General features: G+C 48.5%; 1 protein-coding gene and 1 long non-coding RNA gene across 4 annotated transcripts in view; one reads left to right on the forward strand and one right to left on the reverse strand.

Moving 5' to 3' along the window:
* PROX1 (prospero homeobox 1) overlaps nt 1-10,837 on the reverse strand; it is a 52,464-nt gene extending 41,627 nt beyond the window's left edge. For 2 of the 3 annotated variants that reach the window (XM_030302543.1, XM_030302537.1), the window contains exons 1-3: nt 10,771-10,837; nt 10,534-10,639; nt 943-2,734 (exon numbers count right to left, since the gene is read on the reverse strand). In XM_030302543.1, the coding sequence (XP_030158403.1) occupies nt 943-2,667 (1,725 nt within the window). In that variant the 5' untranslated portion in view covers nt 2,668-2,734; nt 10,534-10,639; nt 10,771-10,837. Of the gene's footprint in view, nt 1-942; nt 2,735-9,928; nt 10,085-10,533; nt 10,640-10,770 lie in introns of those variants that run through there. The other variant, XM_030302539.1, reaches the window with a different exon arrangement.
* Nucleotides 10,827-20,728, forward strand: part of LOC116737842 — a 101,964-nt gene continuing 92,062 nt past the window's right edge. The window contains exons 1-2 of the long non-coding RNA XR_004343100.1: nt 10,827-10,888; nt 17,788-17,898. This is a non-coding gene — a long non-coding RNA (uncharacterized LOC116737842). The remainder of the gene's footprint in view (nt 10,889-17,787; nt 17,899-20,728) is intronic.

A 20,728-nucleotide genomic window follows, 5' to 3' on the forward strand; every position in this document is an offset into this window, starting at 1 on the left:
CATCTCTACCTAAAAGTCAGGTTCAAAATATAGAAGAGTCATAAAAAGAGCCATTTTTAAAGCCGAATACAGCTGAGTTTTATATTTAATTGTGCTCTCTCGCTTTCCAAAATAATTTGCTTTGTGTATGTTAGGACAAAAGATTTCTGTGTATGGCTGAACAGAGGTTAATCATGCATAGAGGCAGCTGCACCAAGATCCAAAGAACAGACCTTGGGTGAACGAGAGAGACCAATGCCGTCTGAATAAATCAGTACCTGTACATTTCCTTAAAGAACAAACAAACAAACAAACAAACAAAAAGAACAACGACCCACCCCTCCCACGTCTCACTTAAAGATTAAAGAAAGAATCTAACTCCCCACCCATGTCCATTTTTCTCCCACTGAAGCCTCCCACCAGGAAAGTGCTCTTCATAAAATTTAATCAGGTCTTCTTTGCAGGGACCAGGGGCCTTGCAGACGGTTTAAAGAGGGACAATTCTTCCTACGGAATCTTAGGGATCTCAAAACTGACTTTTCCCTCGACGCCATTATAAAACGTAAAACCTTTTTTAAAAACCTGATAGAATTCAACGTTACAATGAGATTTTTTTTTTTTTGTCCATCTCTGAATCTACTCCTAAAGAAAAAAAAGTGTGTGTGTGTGGGGGGGGGATAATACTGGAACAGCAGAAAGAGCACAGTTGAAAAGGGACATATTAAATACCAGCTCTTCGAGGCAATTAACAACTTGGGAAAGTTGCAAAGATGTGGGTTTCCTGGGACGCTTTTGTGCAATCAGAAGTGTGTTGATAAAAGCCTATTACTCTGGATAATAGAGAAGATTGCGTTCTTAAGAAGATACTAATCTACATTATTCTATATATTGTGGAAACCTGACCTTGGGGGAAGCCTTGTTTTGTTCTGTTTTGTTTTCCTCCAGGGGAGAATAAAAGGATATTGCACTTCCCGAATAAGGTGAGATTTCGGACATGTCTTGAAGATCGCCACACTCGGACTTGATGAGCGACAGGGAGAGCCCTTCTGCGGTGCTGGGTGGGTGTGCTGGTGAACAAGGATGGTGGCTTAGATGGTGGGATGACATCTTCGTCCTCAGACTCGTTGTCTCCCTAGTTAAGTCTAAGGATTCAGGAGAGGCTCTGTCTTTTCCCGAGAAGGAGCCGGAGGGAGCACCTAACGGACTCTGAAATGGGTAGGCCATCAAGGGAAGGGGGAAGGGGTGGCGGAAGGTAGACGTGGTGAAGCCTGCGGTGGCAGAGAGAGGCGACTGGTGCAGGGGCTGGTGGTGGCCGCCGGCCGGGGGGCCGGAGGCGGACTGGTCGGATGAGTTTTTGCGGACAACCAGGGGCAGTGCTTCCGTCTGGTCTGTGGAACTGGGCATCTGCACGTTGCCGAAGGTGTCCAGGGGGTTCGGAATGATGACGTCGCCAAAGCACTGCAGGCGCTGGTTGGCGGTGTGGAAATTGTGGTTCTCCCCGTTGACCGCGAATCTGGCCTGGGGGATCTGGAGAGGCGGGAAGACCTGAGGAACCTGGCGGGAGGGTTTGGCTGAAAACACTTTGACCACCGTGTCCACCACTTGCGACATGGCAGTGTTCAGTTCCTGCTTCAAGGTCTCGGCCAAGTGCTTGCCTTCGGGTTGCAAGGGGTTCGGCCCGTGATCTCTTTCTTTGTTGTTGCCTTCTCGTTTCGGCTTGTTTTCAGCCAGCTCCTGCTCCCGGATCAGGGCCCGGGCCCGGTCAATGAACTGTCCTGGGTCTAGCTCGCACATCTCGTTGTCTGACCGCCCCACGGAGTCCTGGGCCCGGGCGTCCAGCATCTCCGAGCGCATGCTGTCTTCAGACAGGTTGCCATCTTCATCATTTTCGGAATCGGTGCTGTCATAGATTTGGTAGAACTTCTCCTGCAGCTGGCGCAGCTGCTTCTGCATGTCCTCCAGCTGCTGCTTCAGCTGTCGGCGCTCCTCTCGCTTCTGTTCTTTTCGGGCTGAAACCAGCTGCTGGAAACTCTGTTGCTGCTGCTGGGGCAGTTTCTGCTTGCGTTTGTTTTCTCTGTAACTTTCTCGGGGACTCACAGACTGCGGGGCCATCTCTCTTTCATTTTCATTGCCCCTTAATGCCACACTGGGGGAATGGCTCATACCCCGAATTATATTCTCAACCCGGGCGCGCTTCGCTCTCAGGTGCTCATCACATAAGCGATCCATATCAAACTGGCTCATAGTAGGCCTGCCAAAAGGGGAAAGACACTCTGGGGGGCTGTCTCTTGAAGAGTTGCTGCATATATCCTCCTGATGTACTTCGGAGCCTGTGCTAGAGAGGCCGCTGGCTTGGAAACTGGGCTCCGTGCCACCATTTTTGTTCATGTTATTTTTCAACAGCTGGGAAATTATGGTTGCTCCTGGAAAAGGCATCATGGCATCTTCATACGAGTTCGCCCTCTTCAGCAGCTTGCGGAGTACATTTGACTTTTCCCCATCTGCATGCTGCACCACTGAATACTCAACATCCTGCTCAGAACCTTGGGGATTCATGGCACTAAAAAACGTTGCTCTTGCCTTAGCAAAAAATGCAGATGCTGTCCCTACCGTCCTTTTCACTCCAATGTCAACTCTTCTCCTCTTGGTTTGCCGGCTTAAGAGGGCTGTGCTGTCATGGTCAGGCATCACTGGACAGTTATTGTGCCATCTTCAAAAGCTCGTCAGCTGGGCACAGCTCAAGAATCCCGGGACCCTGGCCAACAGAACAAAAGGACTGATGAATCATTTTCTTTAAATTTCTCCAAATTTCCTGACCTCAATCCTGAATCAAATGCAAAATGCATAGGCTCTGGGATTTATGGCACATTACAATTATTGCAATTTATTATGCACTCTGCTTGAAATGAAACATTTTTAAATATTTCTGCTCCACTGGTTTAAGATGGATTAAGATTAAAAAAAAAAAAAAAAAAAAGCAAAAACTGCTTAAGCACCAGTAATATGATTCTCTTTCACAAATGCCTAAAATGATACTGTTTATCTTCAGAAGAAACAGTAGATTATAAGAACACAGCCTCTGACAACCAATTGATTAAATTTTGGGCATTGAGATTCGTATTACAAAAGAAGATGAAAGTGGTCTCTACTTAAGATATAAGGTTCAATTTTGAGGCTGTGCGAAATTTGGACGAAAAATTCCATTTCTGAATTAAAACTATTCTGGTTCTAATGCCATTAGAGGAGAAAGACTCGAAAGTACATGCAAATGCTCAACACGCCCCCTTTATTACTGAATTTTAAAATATTTCTGTCATATCTGAAATGGGAGGGAGAACACCCCCATCAGCACCTTTCCGATACAAATGGTCAATTTAACATTGAAATAAATGCACAGATATCCATTTTACAAGTCTGCTTATTTAGCATGGGTGTGCATTTTTATTAGTAAAATCACATTGGAAAACGCGATCTATTGCTACATCTTAACGTAAGGGTGAGAATATTTGTGAATTTTCATGATGTCCTTTTGATGACTTAAATGACCGCAAAGTTGGACTCACTGTAAAAGAAGGAATTGCCACATTTTACAAATCAGTATGGGGAACAATAAACTGAGTGAGGCAAGGATAAATGCATCTTCAGTATTAGTTCTCTTCTGTTAAAATCTGCCAAAATAATACTTCAAATGCCTAAAGAAACTTTAATACACACATCCTTTGTGAATCTTTTTTCTTATGCCAAATTCAAGGTGGGGGGAGACTAAAAGAAAGTAAATAAAGATGCAAAAGCATCAGTCAAATATATGAGAAAGAGAAACATCTTCTCTGCACATGAACTTCCATTGTTTCTTGAGGACACAATATTAAAAGAGAATATCCTTCCTTGCATTTTATGCAAGGCACCTGACATATTTTGTGACTTATTACCCAGTGATGCTAACCCCCAATTTTGTGTGCCTGTAAGATGTCATATCTTTTTTGCTTACAATTAACGTTTTATGAAGAAAATGAAAATATTTTTTTCACACAGGGTTTATCTAATATTAAACTTCACGTTTGCTTAACAGAGCACATCTTCACAATAACAGGGTCTATTGCCAAAGGCAGCGTGCAGAGTGTTTGGAACGGTTCCCATCTCTTTCGGTTCACCTGTAAAAACATCTACGTGCTCCCTAGGACTGCATCTGTGACTAGTTTTAAAGAATGACTATCCATGCAAATAGGCATAATTTCAGCATGAAATAACCTGTAAAAATCAAGAAAATGCTCAATGCTTAGATGACAACGTGTGGGTTTTTTATTTTTATTTTTATTTTTGTTTCTTACTCAACAAAGATTTCGTCATGCATTCCTTGTTCCTGGTTTCTATGTGAAGACACAACATTTTTTAAAAAGCCTGTTCATGCAGGCAATATGATGCTTCTTTATATGTTTTTGTATGCTTAAAATTAAAATACTTTTTGTATGCCTCAGGATAAAATTTCCCAAAGTTGGAATGGAAACAGATCTTAATAACTTCAATATTGGGTTCAAAATTGAATTCAGAATGATGGTGCACCCTCACACATCAATAATAAAACTGAGTTCAGGAATACAAAAATGCAATGACAAATATTTCACTAACACATTGGATCCCATAAATCAGGTGTAGCCATCAGGTGAGAAAAAGAAAAACACCGAGGCAAACAAGAAAAGAAATGGGTTATTTCGGAGCCCAGAAAGATTTGCACATTGGGGGTAGGTCTCTGCAAGGAGGACCTCTTTGTGTGTGTATCAGCTTCCCCAAAAATAGAGTTCATTGCCATTGTTTTAAAATTTTACCTCTTTTCTTTTTGTGTGTGCAAATTCTCTTCTCCTTAATATCACCTGAAAAGCACAGGGATCTCTAGTCAAAACATTGAACAAACTTTCCACAGTCTTTTTTCTTCCTCTGTTCAGCTTAACCCCCAATCTGGATTTTTCTCCTGCCCATCCTTGCCAGGGGACAAGCATCTCTGCAACAGGGGCTCAGAATGACAGGCTGGTGTAAGAAATGCACACAAGGTCATCCGCAGGCATCCTTCCTTTCCCAACTGTCATTTACCTCTGCGTCAACTGCACTTCCTCTCATAGCCTAGGTATCAACAGCTGCATCCCTGCCTCGTGCCCAAGCCAAGAAGAGGGCTGTGCTCTTCCGAAGGCAGAAAGAAATGATACTCTCATTTGCAGTGGACAGTAAGTGTTAATTAAACATGTTTGGTGGGTCTTCCAAGAACCAAATACCCTGTGACTTCCTTCAAATTCACGAATCTAAACAGATTTTTTTCCATCCCCTGTCAACCAGTCAGCATTTTTAGATTAGATAATGATTTGCTTCTGTTTTGGGCTAAGAGAATATGGGAATCCTTTTAGGTCTTGTTGTAAAATGTCCAGCTGAGACATAACAAATAGGACAAAACAAATGGGAAAAAGTATATATTCTGCCAAGACCAGACATTGTATTAATAGGCATGAATAAATATAGCTCTCCATATAGCTAAGATCTAAACTTAAAAATAAAGGTAGAGGGGTAGTGCACGCTGGGACCATAACCCATGGAGGCAACAGACAAGATTAAGTAATTATAACTGGCTGACATAATACTTGATTAGCAAATTGATTCGTAAACAAGATATAGATGTGAATATATTTACCACATAAGAAAACGCATTGTTCAACGACTATCATATAAATTAAATCACTTGAAAACACATTTAAAGGTGCTGCCATGGGCTTCCTAATTCAGAATTTAGAGAATGCTATGGACTGACTTTATCACTGATCTCATCCTGTCCACTAAGATTTTTAAAAATTCCTTTATTTCTCAACAGATGTCCTAAGTCATAGTGTTTCAACTACAATTATTATTGACTCTTATTGTATTTTGATTTTTACATTCGTTTTGAGTTTAAACAGGCGAGATGAAACCTTTTGATCAGCCCTTGGAAACAGTAATATCAGCAAGTATGCAGAAAAAAATCCTGATGTAGAATTTGAGCCCAAATGTATTACTGTTTGGATACATATATTCTGTTCCAGTAAACTCCTCTTCAATTAACATGAAGACCCATACAGAATATTTTTATTCTTAAATAATTTGTCACAGCTAGCATTTGGTATCTAAGTACTCAACTGCTTTAATAATTCCTATACAGTGATTATCTTGACATAGCAGATTCCTCCCAGAGAAAGATAAGAACAAACATCCAGGTATAATCGAGTCAGATTTTAACTACTCCAAAAGATTCATTAAGACCTGAATTATCTCAAGAACGTCAGGTAGCTTAACATGGAGAATGCTAAGGAACTTGATGACTTAATGTTAGAAAAGAACTTTCAGCGAGGAATTTCAAAGGAATTGGAGTAGAAAGTGGCTAAGTGCTCTGCTTGAATAAAGAAGTTATTTGGGGGAGGGGATTACAACTTTTACGTATCTATCCGGAGTCCAGATTCTGGACAAAGAAGTGTTCATTATGGTAATTATCCAAATAGTTTAGACAAATCTTTTATAAGACAGGGTGAGTGTAAGGTTGGCATGGTTTCCTGTTTGGATTACTTAGATTATCTGTCTTTGTTGGTAAAATTATTTGAAGAAATTGCTCAAGCCTACACTTTACTTCTTATGGAAAACAATCTTTGAATGGGCCTCTAATCTACTTGGGTCAACCTGGTTATGAAATTTCGAATGCACTATCACTAACAAAGAACGTCTTAAATCCACCTGAAAATCGGTAATTCAAGGCAGGGGGGTGGGGGAGATCAGATGATTTGATTTAGGTAGTCTCCCCTAAGGCCACCAAATCATCAAATCTTCCCCCTAACCCCTCTTCACTGTATTCAAGAGTTCCTTTCTGCTAATTAGCAACTTTTCCTTCAGGGATGTTTCTACCTGCTGTAAGGTTAAGAAAGCGTTTTATGTTTAGTTTGAAGAACCCACTTGACAGAAGTTCGTACTTCAGTTAACTGAGATTGTATCCTCAAATCTCATATCAGGTTTTAAAATTTCCTATCATAACAGAGTTCTCATATCATAACCGTTTCACTTAAAATTCCTCCAACCTATCAAAAATTCCATACGTTTTTCACCTGCAAAATGAACACAGAATATTTTCTGAGACATGCCTGAAACATTCATGTGCACCAATAATTCACCACATTAGTAAGTAAAAGAGTAAGAAACGATCTCAAGAAAAAACACACTTTTTTCTTTTTTTGTAGAAAATTCAAATACTCTAAATGTCCTTTGAAAGCTTTAGACTACGCTAGGCAATAAGGTTTGAGAAATTCCTGAGGTATCTGTCCTTTTCAGTTGATACAGGTACTTAATTGGAATCCAATAATAATATGTCATGCACAATCCGTCTTTATACTAGAAAAACAGTCACATTTTATAATTTATTTTGTTAATCCTAAACCTAAACATTCCTTCTATCAACAGTTGAAAATGCAAGACAATCCCTGAAATGATATAAGAAATTCACGAAAAAAAAAAAAGGCCTATTTGCACTTTGAACAGATAAAGAGAACCCCGGCAGCTGGCTTACGTTTTAAGATTGCAAGTGCTACTTCTAGAGGAACCATGCTAGGAAATGAATAAAGTGAGAACAAAGATGCATGTGACGTAGGCATGACTTTTCTTCCCACAAGGTGATGATTAAACTAAGCAGAATTCTGCATAATGGACACATAAACATACTAGTAAGTACCAAGCACAGACAACCTCTATCAAACATAAAGGAAATGGACATATCCATAGATGACGTGAAAAAACTTCGCGAACACCCAAGACAAGTATTGAGGGAGGGACTCTGAGGTTTTAAGTCTAAAGGACAAATGACACACAGTATCTCATTTTCATGAACTCTCCATCGTCGCCCAAACAACAAAGACAACCGATAAAACCATCCACCATCTAACCTATTTCTATGTAACACAAGAAGTACCCTGTTTAAAGAGAAACTTAAAAGGTCAAGTTTGAATAATCCAGATAGAGTGCTTCCACTGAATTCTCCACAGCTTCCCTCACACATCAAGCCACGGTCCTTACCCTCGCCGATTTTACCATTATATAAACGTGGCCACGTTGTAGCATATGGACAGGGTAACACCAATGCTCCGCTTTTCCTTTCTCACCACACACAGCCCATTTCATTCTGAAAATACTCAGAAGTTCTTGCAAGAAACTCCTCACACAGCTGATTGCCTGCATCTTGCATCAAACAGAGAAAGCGCAGTTACCTCTCACGTACTTGAGATTTTCCTTCTCCATCAAAGTAATAACTAGGACATCTGGCACATGTCTGGTACAATGACAGGCTCATTCTGCTTTATGAGAGTATTTAACATAGGACTTGAAAGAGTTTATGCACATACCTATTCTTTCTGGGCAGAGAGAAGGCACGCTAAAAAGATAAGCTTTAACAACAGTAACACTTTCAAATGACTTTGGTATTCTTGGCAGTTACACACACCGCCCATGGCCGCCCAAAACACACAGGCACACAAAAGACGGCTCTCGCCCACCCCCCTTCCGCACCACAGACCTGGGAGATAGGCAGAAACTATAGAGGGAAGCAGAGGGAAAGTCAATCTCTCTCCACCTGCTGCCTGAAGTGGGGGGACTTTCAGCCGCCTGGCAGGCAGAAGCCTGAGACACAGCCTCAGCAGCAGCCTGCCAACATCCTTAAGGAAAATAAACAAACACATACCAACTTATCCCCCACCCCCAAGCAAAGAACTCACATGGCCGGGCTCAAAGCATGACAACAGCCCGGTTCCCACTAGCCCGGAGAATCCTATTAAGCAGGGCACCCATAAATTCATAAACTTCTGCAACCCTGGAGTGCGCATTGTGGTCTGGAGCTGTACAGACACACACAGACACAGAGGAAATCTGCACCTGTCTTTCTTGACCCAACACACCTGTCAGGCCCTGCCCATGCACAGCACTCTACGAATAGACTTCTGCCTACCTAGTTTAGGAAAGGAAATTATTATTATTTTTTTTTTTGTAAGGGAGGTTATAGGTGGGAGGGAAGGAGGGGGGAAGGGACGGGGAGAGAGCGGGAGGGAGAGAGAGAGAGAGAGAGAGAGAGAGAGAACAAGAGAAGACACTTATAGCCTTGACTTTGAGAGAAGGCCACCCTGTGCTCGCACTGTTTTTATAAGCTCTGGGAGACAACACAGACCTTCTTGGAAAAATAAAAACAAGCAGGTGAGCTCCCAGCCTTCCCCCAGGCGGAGCAGGGTTCTGGACTGCCAAGAACAGCAGTCTCACACTCCAACCTGCCTCCTTGGGCTATTTAAGACTATCGCCCAACCGCTCCTCCTCCTCGTCTCTGCCAGCCTGGAGGACTCTCAACTTCCGAAAAAAAGCTGAGAAGTGGCGGGAGACGTGTGAGTCTCTCTCGAAAGCTACTCCCCCTTCACCTCCCTCCCGCCATTCCCTAACCCCCCCCCCCCACTCCGAACCACGCTTTCCACCGGCGTTCAGTTTTAGCAGGAGTAAGTGGCTAGCACGCCAGAAGAACCAACAACTTGCTAAACTGGACTTTGGGTGAAGTCTCCCCCCCCAGCCAGCGCCCCCCTGCCTGTCCCCCTCCTGGTGTGTTCAGCCAAGATAGCAGCTCTTCCCGCCCTCCTCACCATTCTCCCCGGTAACAATCACCCTCACCTCTGTTCTCCTCCCTCCCCAGTCCGCTGAACTGGGGCACAACTGCAGGTACCACCCAGACAAGACCAGATCCCAGCAGCCCCGCGGCACACACACTGCCAGCCAGGGCCGTGAGAGTCCTCGCGTCGCAGATCCGCAGCCCAAGAACATCCCCTACCCCCACCCGCACCGCCAGCACTCGGTCCCCCCGCGACGCTCCGGCCCCATCCCTCCACCACTGCCACACGACCTCCTGAGGCTCCCGCGGCCGCCTTACCCAACTCAACTTGACCTAGCCCCGGTTCCTCGGAGCTCTGGAGAGGGACGCCGCGCTGCCTTCCCGGGACCATCTCTCCACCGCTCCAACCCCGATTTCAACATTGCGGCTTCGACAGCGTTTTGCGAGTAAAGTAACAGAGCGCCCCCCTCCTCCCTCCCCCCTCCTCCCTGCTCCCCGGCCCTCTGCTGGGGTTCAAAAGGAGAAGTGAAAGGTATGCAAATGACAAGCAAATTGGAAGAGCCTGGAAGAAAGGCAGCTATAATAAACAAGACAAAGAGAAAGGACGTGGGGGCTGGCCCAGGAGTTTTAGCCGGGAGAGACGGGAAGGATGGGGCTTGGAGGAAAGCGGGGATCCAGGCGAACAAAAAGCGACCCGGTCCCCCTCGCGGTCCTCTCTCCCGAGAAAAGAGGGCAAGAAAAAGAAGGAAGGGAAGCAAACGCCTCCTCACAGCCCAGGAACAGTACACAAAAGGTGACAAGATCAGCGACAAGTCCAGCAGTATCAGCCTCCCCCGCCGCCCGCCCGCCCCCCCCCCATCGCCACCACCACCCCAGCCACCAGCAGGAAAGAGAAAGAAATAAAAGCCAAGCGGATCACTTACTCTTAGGAACTGGGAGGAGCGGAGCGCTGAGTTCCACGGAGGCTCCTGCTTTCAAACTGTTTAGAGCCTATTTTATTATGATTCATTTAAATAACACCATTTTCTCCTGGAAAAAAAAAATGTTTACACGGGCATGAGTAATGGGAGTCTCTTTTCTTTTCTTCCCATTCAAGAACAAGCCAGGACAAGTGATTCTGGAAAAGGGGAGGGGACTGGCGAGGGGGAGAGGATACTTACGCGGTGCAGAGGGCAGTGGGACCGAGCGTGGTTTTGCCGGCAGGGAGAGGAGAACACGCGCGCGCACACACGCGGCGGTGTCTTGCGGGTGATGAATGTGATAATTGGACCGGGGCCGGTGAGTGCGCGCGAGCGAGCGAGCGAGCGGGGCGAGCGGGGCGAGCGGGCGAGGGAGAGGGGACGGTGGGAAGGGTGGGAGGGGAGAGGAGAGGAGAGGAGAGGGAAGAAGACGAGGCAGAGGAGGGCAGGGAGGAGCGGAGAGAAGAGAGGAGAGGAAGGAGGGAAGAAGAGAGGAGCCGCGGAGAGGAGCCGAGCGGAGAGGGAGCGGGCGGCCCGGCGAGAGCTCTTTTGCGCCGCTGCGCTTCCCCGGCTGCAATGGTGTATTATTTCAGAGCGCTCCCTCAGCTGAGGGCTCCGCTCCACAACAAGATTTACTTTAAGACACAGCTGAAGGAAACAGGAAGACTGCACGTCACAGTCTGACTGACGTACCCGGCCCCAGCACCCAATCGCGAGGCGCCTTCGGATTCAAGGGGGGATAGCGAGGCAAGAGAACTTGGGAGGAAAAAAAAATATAAAAGGGGTGGGGGGTGAGGGGCTGGGAGGAGAGGAGGGGAGAGGGGCCCCGCGCTCCCCCTCCCCCGCCTCCATCCCCGGCCCCCACCCCCGCCCCCGCCCTGCCACCGCTTCGGGGCGACTGGATCGCCGCGCCGGGGCCGGAGCGAGCCATCTGCGGGCACTGTGCAAAGCGGGCGACGGCGCGAGCGGCGCTCGGCTCACACTCGCTCGTCCTGGACGCAGGTCCTTTTTTCCCCCCCACCCCCTCTCTTCCTTTCCCAGATACAGCTGATCGAGTTCACCTGGTGGCCGAGCTTGGAGCAGACTTGGGTGGAGAAAGGCACGGAAAAGTATACTGGAGAAAAAGTGGGGTTTTAGGGGTGGAGTGGTATAGGAGGAGGGAGTGGGGAAGCTCGCAGGTCGTTCCACATTTTAAATGATCACAGACAGTATCAAGAATACATGTCACCCTTGCTTGCTTTTAGAGGCAAAGTGGACAATAAAATACAGGTAGGTTGGGGATTTAAATAATACGTGCCAGAGGCTTCACTTGGGCTCCGCTGCATCTGGTAGCAGACCAGTATTGGCTGAGTTCCAGTTAATCTCCCGTCAAAATTACTAGGAAGAAGAGTATCTGCCCTTGGTTCTTCGGATTGTAGGTACAGCAGCCTTTTTTTTTGGGGGGGGGGAATGTTGCAAACATTACCTCGCAATTATCCCTCACTAACTCACTCACCCCACGATGACCAAAGAGAGAGGTTTCATACTGGAGTACACAATTTTGGCTCCTGGGTAGCCAACTTTAAAGTTTATTAAGTAAGAAATTTCAAACGCTTACATTTCGGGCTTCAACGTAAAGCTATAGAAAATGCACTTTGGTTAGACATCTCTTGGAGGAAAAATAACCAGGGAGATTTCTTTAGATAACGTGGCTCTTAAAGAGCTCCTTGGAGGTTTGCAAGTTACAAATGCGAAAGGGCATTTCCAGCCGCAGCCAGAACGTGTCTTTCACCGGGCACAGTAAACGGCTTTTAATAAAGCAACCGCGTTTATGACCTAAAGATCCTATAAAAGCCAGGACTTACAAGGGCTGAGAAGCAGAAATACTCGTACCTAGTCGATTAGACACTCAGTTTTTAGGTAGGATGGGAACAAGTATTTTTTGTACGTTCCTCGAGTTCAAGCAGATCAAAGGTTTGGGACAACTGTCAAGCAGACGTTGGTTGGGACAACAGTGTTTATGGGGCGTGTTACCAGTACACTGACAGACAACCACCACCATCTTCTGCCACGCACATATACCCCTTTCCTAGGACGTTTACAATTTCAGTCTCAAATTCATCACTGTGAAGAAGTCTTCTCTTTGAATAAGAATAGAGATGGTAACATGCCTGAGACTATACTCTGTAGGAAACTTTTGGCACAGGATTCAAACATTGAGAAGAAGAAGAAGAAGAAGAAGAAGAAGAAGAAGAAGAAGAAGAAGAAGAAGAAGAAGAAGAAATAATCAAGCCAGCCAGGGTAGGTGTTGAGGGTAAGAAAAGAGGCTTGCTTGAGCATCCCCCAGCCTTCACTTCTCTCTTTCCGCCGCCCCCAGACCCTCCCTCCACACCATTTCGGAAACGACACAGATGCGGGCAAACACATCACCCGCACTCCCAGTGATCGGCTATTGTATCAACTGTTTTAATCGAGATGTGACAATTTAGGCTGGGGACAGAAATAATCTATCAACATGCCCATTAGATGCAGGGTGGAATAATGCTTCTATTGGTTGGGTCCTTTCGAGGTAAGCGGGTGTATTGAGCCGGGAAATTTGGGTTCTGTGAATGGATCGAGGCTACTTCCTTTCTGCCTTTCCGTCCTATTATTTTCTTTAAGTATCCCAGTTTGTACATATGTTAGTGCCAGCCCACAAATAAACTGGTAGGAGTAGAGGATATATGCCCTCCACACCTTAAAACCATCTGCTCAGTTTGACATTTACAAAAAAGGAAGGAGAGAGCAGGGAAGGAGGAGGGGGAGAAGGGGGGAAGAAAGGAAGCCGAGAGGGAGAGAAAAGATTCAGAATCTGCAAGGAAATGGCTTGAACTTCAGCCCACAAGTTATGTTAGTTACACCTAGCGCTCGGTTTGCACATTTTGCACACTCTACGCCCGGGAACTGGCGGCAGGAAAAGTTCCTCGCGAACCCCAGTAAGCCTTCTGTCACCCTCGGGGGGAAGGCAGGCCTGAGTGCAAGTCGGGGTAAAGCCGTCTGGCAGACAAGGAAGCTCCCCCACTCCCAGCCAACGCAGCGGAGGCTCGCAGCTCGCCACGCTCCGCCGCGGCAGTTCGCAGCCCGCATTAGGGCGCAAGAACTGCTGGTTGAAACAGGAGCGCGCGCGACGCTGGGCAAGCGAGCTCGGTCCGAAGCCCAGCTCCGTGAGCTACGTACGCGGAGCCCTGTCCTGTCCCCTGCTGTCGGGGCGCCCTACAGGCCGGGCTCCTGGTAACCTCTCTTGCCCAAGCTGCGGCGCTCTCCCAGGTCTTGGGACGCTCTAGAGCAAGGCGTGAGGCCCGAGCCCCCTATCTCGGGCGACTCCCGGTTTGTTTTCTGATAGGGGAGAAGTGATCAGTCAGGTCGGAGACGAGAAGTCGCCTAGATACGGGCTCCATCTCTGAAACCAGCGGCCAAGCCTAGGGTCAACTCCTTCCTCTGTCCATTGGAAACACAACCCCAGTAACTTAAAAGTTAACACAAGTTCTGACCGCTTTTCCAACAAACCTCATCCATGCAGACTGCATTTACTTATTTATGGGAAGGGGGATCTGCTTCGAGTTCTTAGTCAAACTCCTGCAGTCGTCCCTTGTGCATCTGGTCCTGGGTTAAACGCACTTTGCCTTGACCTTTCCTCGGTGTGTTTCCGCCCCCCTTCCCCATTCTTAAAGCCCTCAGATGAAGCTAGGAGGGAAGATTGCATATAAGTAATTTAAAACCTTACGATGAACCATCGTCAGATCCTAAACAAACCAATTCTGGGAACTTCAGCCAGATCCAGGAGAGAGGCAAACGTGGGCGTGGATTTCGGAAGAAAGATGCTGAAGATCCTGCCTGGACGGACACGCACACAAAAGCATCCACTATCCAGCACCACCAGCACCACCCTGAAGAAGGGAAGAGAAAGAAAGAAAAACCAACTCCAGGGTGCAGGCCGGCCTGCTTCCGGCAGTCTAAAAGCAGACTGACCGCCATTCTCTCCTTCCCCACCCCCCTAGCCCCGGTGCCCAGTGCGACGCCAAGCTCAACCTGGATCTGTTCTGAATGGGGGGGAAAGTGAAATGCCACAAGATCAGTAGCAAGTAGCAGCTGCAGCGTTTCTCTCCTGGGAACCCCACTGCTTAGAAGCCTCCCGAGTGATGTTTGTTTAACCAACGGCTTTCAAAGTAAACAGAGGCGAAGCGCTCCAAAGAAGTTGAAATATAACCCTTACAAGAATTTGGGGCCGGAGTGCTGGCGGAAAAAGTAAAAAAAAAAAAATTTTTTTTTTTGTTTTAAATAATAAAGCTTCCATCCCAAATAAGAGCCCACCACAGTGCCTAAAGGAAACTAGAAGGGTCGTAAAAATATAAATTTATCGAAAGGATTCATTGCAGTAAGGTGACCTCAGAATCATCCTTCGTCCACAAACACACACCTGCGGGGAGCGGGGTTGGTTGTCAGTGACTTGAAGGGGCACACTACTACTCGATTTTAGGGAAGTGGGCGAAAACAATCGAAGGGAGGTGCTTTCCCAGCCCTGCAGTAGAAAGGAGTAGGCAGGGCGCTCTGCGCCAGCCCTGGCTTTGCCTCAGGCACCGAACTTTCCAATATCAAGATATTAACAGATGGTGGTGAGCACATGGAGGGCTGTTACTTACATAATCCAGCCACTCCGCCCAGCCGCGCTGAAGCCGGCGAGGCGCCCGCCAGGCCGCGCGCGCGCCTTGCGAGGGGTGCTGCTGTCCCCCGAAATAACGTGCTTTCCCCTCCAACCCCCACCCGGTTCTTTGGGGGCCAGGGTTTGGAGAGGTCGTGCTTTCAGAAAAACATTCGCATGGATCGGGGTGTGCTTTACCTTCTTCAGTCCACAGTAAAGAAGCTGGAGACCCAAGGGCAGAGGGAAGCGGAGGGAACGCTTTCGGGGAGAACCGGACGCCGTCCCTCGGTATGGGGGGGTGGTACCCGGGAGTGGAATGTTCGCAATTTACATCCCTCCTTCTTTGGCTCAGTATTAGCAGATCTTTCCCAGTCACTGAAATACAAAGGCAGGCTCGGGCCGCGGCTGAGGGGGAGCGGGGTGGGGTGAGGGTGTGAGTGCGAGGGGACGCCTCTGCACGCGGGGGCGCAGTGGGCAAAGTTACGCAAAGCCTCCGGGCACCGCTAGGCTCCCGAGCTTCTGCAGGTTTTCAAGCACTGCTTCTCGCACGCGGGGTTTCGGCTGTGTGGCCGCCTGCTGCCTTCACGGTCCCAGCCACCTCCCCCGAGGCCCGGTCCCTCCCCGTGTGCCTGTGTACCTCCGCCCGTGGGTCGGGGGGCGCGTTTGTTTGCCGAGCCTCTCCCTGACGGCGACTCCGGCCGCCGAAACCCGTGAGGAACACGCCTCAGTGGGCTGGAAAAGTTTCGGGTTGGGAGGGAAGGCTGGGAGTCGCCTCTCCTGGCACCCGGCGCGAGCGGGGCTGCCTGGCCGGCGGCTACCTCCCGGTCCCCTCCTCCCTCCCGGCCCTTCCTTTTTCGCCGCGGCCCCGCGCTAGGTGTCGCGGCCTCTCGGCCGAGAGACCCGGAGCGCGAGGTGCGGCGGCGGCGGCGGCGGCGGCCGGGAGCTCAGAGCGGAGGGCACGCCCCTGCCGCCCGCGCGGCCCCCGGGGGTCCCGCTCGCCCCGCCCGGGCTCTGCGGCCCCCGCCTCCTCCCGAGCCGCCGCCGGGGCCGGAGCCCCTCTCGGCTGGCCCGCGCGGGGCGCACGCCGGGCGCAGAGGGCAGCCACCTGCTCCCCGGGCTGCGCGGGGCAGCGAACATCCGACGCCGCCCGGGCCCCGCGGCCCCGCGGCGCATCCCCCCGGCCCTCCCCCCCTCCCCCGCGTCCCCGCTCCGCCACCGCCCGCCTGTTGCTGCGGGGGCCGTTCCGGCGGCGGCGCGCCCGCACCCGGGGACGCGCTCCACCTGGGCGACGGGGGCCTCCCCGGGGACCCAAGGAGGGGCGGGGGCGTTTGAAAGGATGGAAGAAGCCTCCCCTCCTGTCCACCCCCTTTCTGTTGTCAATTAAGGACATTTGGCCGTTACCCCCAGCTTCTCCTTTCTTTGGTGTTTCAAGTCCAGGGTGTGAATTCCGAGGAGGTGCTCGATTTTTGGTGATTTGGGGTGATAGGACTTAAATTACCCCTCCTGTCCATCCTCCTAGGCTTTTATTCAGAAGCGGATTCGAGATAAATAGGTGTAGGCCTGGCACAGGGGGAAAAGCGAAGGAAGCTCCCAGTTTGGATTTATTTGGGGGGAGAGAGCGCGACTCTGGAAAGTTGCATTTTGTTTAAATTAGAGCAAGACAGAGTTGAAAGCCAGATTTCTATAATTTTTTCTGGTGATATTTCTTTTATGAAGTATCTAAGTGTCTGTTTGTCATCATTTTGAGATCAAAAGGAAAATCCATATGCTGCATAGTTTTTCGAAATTGCTATTTAAATATGTTTTAAATGTTTTATCCAACGTGGAGAAGGCCGCTCGCTCCAAGGCAAGGCTGGTAACAGGGATAGCGGGATGGTTTGATGTGTTCCCAAGAGTGGCCCATAATCAGGAGTCACCAAGGGAGCTTTTAAAAAACAAAGATTTCTGGGCCCACCCCAGCAAGGGAAATCAGTGGGAGGACCTGGGCCTCTGGGGGTCATGCTGTGTTTCCAATTACTGTTCAGTTACTGATCAGTGACCTTAGGTGTGTTACTTAATCTACGTGAGCCTCAGTTCTTTTTATCTGTTAAGTGGGGGTAATATCCAACTTATGAGTTGTAGAGAGTGTTATGTAAGTAAAATTGTTCAGCATGTGATTGGTGCTCAATGAGCCTAGTTTGTCTACAAATGTGTGCTCTGTACAGTTGCACGGGATCCCTACGCCTTTTATGCAGAACCCTTTCTCCCAAAGATTTCGGTGAAACTAACTTCACCTAAGCTTGCCCTTTGATATGTTCATGTATGCACATTTCAGCCTATGCATAGCTGCTCCACTGGGCCCTTATGTGCACACCTTTAAGGCCATAAACCATAGGCTTGGTGCACATTTGGAAGCTAGGCTCTGGGCTCTTGCACCTATAGAACGGTCCTTCCAGGCAGACAGGAATCATTCACTGATCTGAGGTTTGCTTTTCCCTTTCTTTCATTCTTTCTTTCTTTCTTTCTTTCTTTCTTTCTTTCTTTCTTTCTCTTTTTTTCCTTTCACCTTCCCTGCTTTATAGATGGCAAACCTTTCCTACAGAAGCTGCCCATCAGACCAGTGAAACCCGCAGGACAAAAAGTTCTATTCAAGAAGGGAACAACAAGGAGGAAAAAAAGGTCAACATTCCCAGGTAAAACTAAAACAAATGTGTATCATCTATCGTTTGCTTTTACATGTCTGAATGGACAACTTCCCCAAATCTATGTAAACTACAACGCTTCATAAAATTCTGTTCCAGTGAACCAATGAACACAGGCACGCCCCGACATAATTAAAAGCGAACCCAGCCAAAGGCAGCTGTGAGAAGGCAAAGAAAGATAGGCAGGAAGGTGCTATCCCTGGCTGTGACTCTGCAGTCGTGTGAGGGGAAGAAAGCCAGAGAAATGGAATGGGCTGAACTAGCAGAGAAACATCGAGAAGGCTGACAATTTTAGAACCGGAGACGGCTGACTAGCTAATTACTCATCCCAAAAAAGGTATTCGCTGGGACCCTCCGAAAGCTTGAGATATGTAATCAGGGTGTTTCGTGGAGCAAGATAAGGGAGAGATTGCCAGCTTGGGGCATCCGTGGGCCCGATCCCTGGTGAATGAACCCATGGGTTGGGAGGAGATATTCCCTGAATGAGGGAGAGCTCATGCATCACCCCTAGAGGCCTGTCCCCCCTAAGGTTTGTGGATATCTGTGGGTAAGTATGGAAGACTCCTGCTTTCTGGTTACTCTCTGTACCTGGGGGAGATGCCTCTAGGGGACAAAACAGAGATCCCCAAGACAACTCCAGAGAAACCCGCATCTGGGGCCAAGCTGTAGGGAGACAGGTGACACCGACTGACCTTTCACTCCCAAAGGCCCTCATGGTACAAACAGCGCTTTGGCCTACACTTGAGATGGTGGTGGGGAGATGGGGGCAGAGGCTGAGGGGGGAAAGAGTATGTGTGTGGGGACAGAGTTTGGAGGGGCCAGGGATGGGTAGGGGGACAGTGTCTGTGGGGGTGGGAGGGGAGTGGGTGGGGGTGAGGAAACAGTATAGGTGGAGGTCGACAAGGTGGCAGAGTTAGGGGGAGAGTGCCACTGGGAGTACTAGGAGTGACCGGAAAGGTAGGGGAGGAGCACCAGTTCCCCCACCAGGTGGCTTGCTGGGGCCTAAGTGGCACGTGGGAGTGTGGTTGGAGGACTGAAAGGGACTCAGGAGAAAAGGTCCTGAGGCGACATGTGGCCTTTGCTGAAGCCTGGATGAAGGGCACAGCAGCTAGGTTTCCTCAGGCCCTCACCAGTCTCGCTGAGACAGGAAGCCACTGGCTGGCTTACTAGTCCCAGCTTGACCTGAAGGCCTAGGACCCCCTGTGAGGCCCGGCCTCACTGGGTGGGGCATCTGGGGGTCTCCCGCTGGGGATGCCCCCCCCCCACAGGCAGGCCTGCACCCTGCTCCCCTCTCCTACCTCAAGCCCTGCCCTCCCCCCCTCTCCCAGCAGGACGTCCCCTGAAGTGCCTCCATCCCCACTCTAGGCCCAGGGTTGCTTCTGAGCCCCAGGTCTCCCTGGGCATTCTTCTTTCCCTCCCAGATAAGACGGCTTCACTCCTTCATCTCCTCCATGCTGATCTTCTGCTAGTGGTGCCTGGGGCGGGGAGGGCGGGTAGCAGGCAGAGGGCAAGAGAGGGCCCATAACCCAAAGTGGACTCAAAGAGAAGGGAATGACACAATTCAACAGAGAGCTAACGTTTGCAAGACATGGCTAAGAATGGCAGTTGGTGACCCTGTTGAGGGAGCCGAGTGTACTGGAGCATTTGGGGTCTTAGCCAACATGGGGAGATAATTATCATGTGTGGGATTTAGTTGAGCCTCTGAAACTTCAATTAGGAACACAAGCCTAGAAGAATCTGGATGAGGGGCAAACGCGTCCACACGTAATCCTCTCGGTATCCCAGTGGTCTTTCTGTGAGACTTCAGAAGGAGGCAAACAGACGAAGTGAGAAACGATGATAGGCAGGTCGGCATTTAGTGAGCACTTCTAGTGTGTCATAACTGTGCCAGATGCTTTATACCCAGCACTGCCATTTTCTTAATTCTAAAATGCCATGGATTAGAAGACGCACTGACAACGTAAAGATGAGAGAGAAGGAAAACACGGTGACCTTAAGTGCACAATAGGTGGTAAAACATACTGATTTCAGGAACATAATAAAATATGAGAAAACAGGAATCTCAGAAGTGAAGAAACAAAGTCTGTTAAGTGTAGTTGTCTCAGCAGCCCCGATAGGAATTATCCCTACTGTATGGATGAGTAAACTGAGACTGTGGAAGCTTTCACCACTTGCTCAAGGCCACAGAACCTGTAAGTAGCAGACGCCCGGTCTGCCTGCGGTCAGAACCAGAACAGTCTCTCCCAGGGCACGTAACCTCTGCAAGATTGGGCTCCTTCAGCCTTTTTCCTAGCCCGGGTCCTGTCTGGACCCTTCTACCACCGGCGACCCCTCCCCCACCCTCTAAGCTCTGGAGATTTCCAGGAGGAGAAAGTAATTCATTGGGGAGAAAAAGGTACAAAATAGTCAAATTACATTCTTCAGATTCAAATAGAGTCTTTAAAAGGGTAAAAAACCATGCATGCCAGGTTTTGCTGTGCGCTGCAGGAAGTCGATGAATTCAAGGATCCCTGTATTGCTGAAAATAGAATTGTAAAAAATAAAAGGGGTGGGGGGAGAAAGTGAACGAAACTAATCCTATTAAACGTGGTAGCATGTTTTTGTGGCTCGCAGGGAGAGATTAAGCACAGGAAAGGGGATAAGTACTGCTTCAGTTTCACTAAACTAATGTGACAACTTGTCATTGGAAATCTTTGCAGCCTGTTAGTAGATGACTAGCTGATTCAGAAGTGTTTTCTATCCTTCCCTTTGTGTCTCCCGTGAGGTTTTTTTTTTTTTAATTTTCTTTCTTTTCCTGTTTCTTTCTTACCCATGCTGCTCT

Source organism: Lynx canadensis, chromosome F1, assembly GCF_007474595.2.
Source record: "Lynx canadensis isolate LIC74 chromosome F1, mLynCan4.pri.v2, whole genome shotgun sequence".
Lineage (NCBI taxonomy): Eukaryota > Metazoa > Chordata > Mammalia > Carnivora > Felidae > Lynx > Lynx canadensis.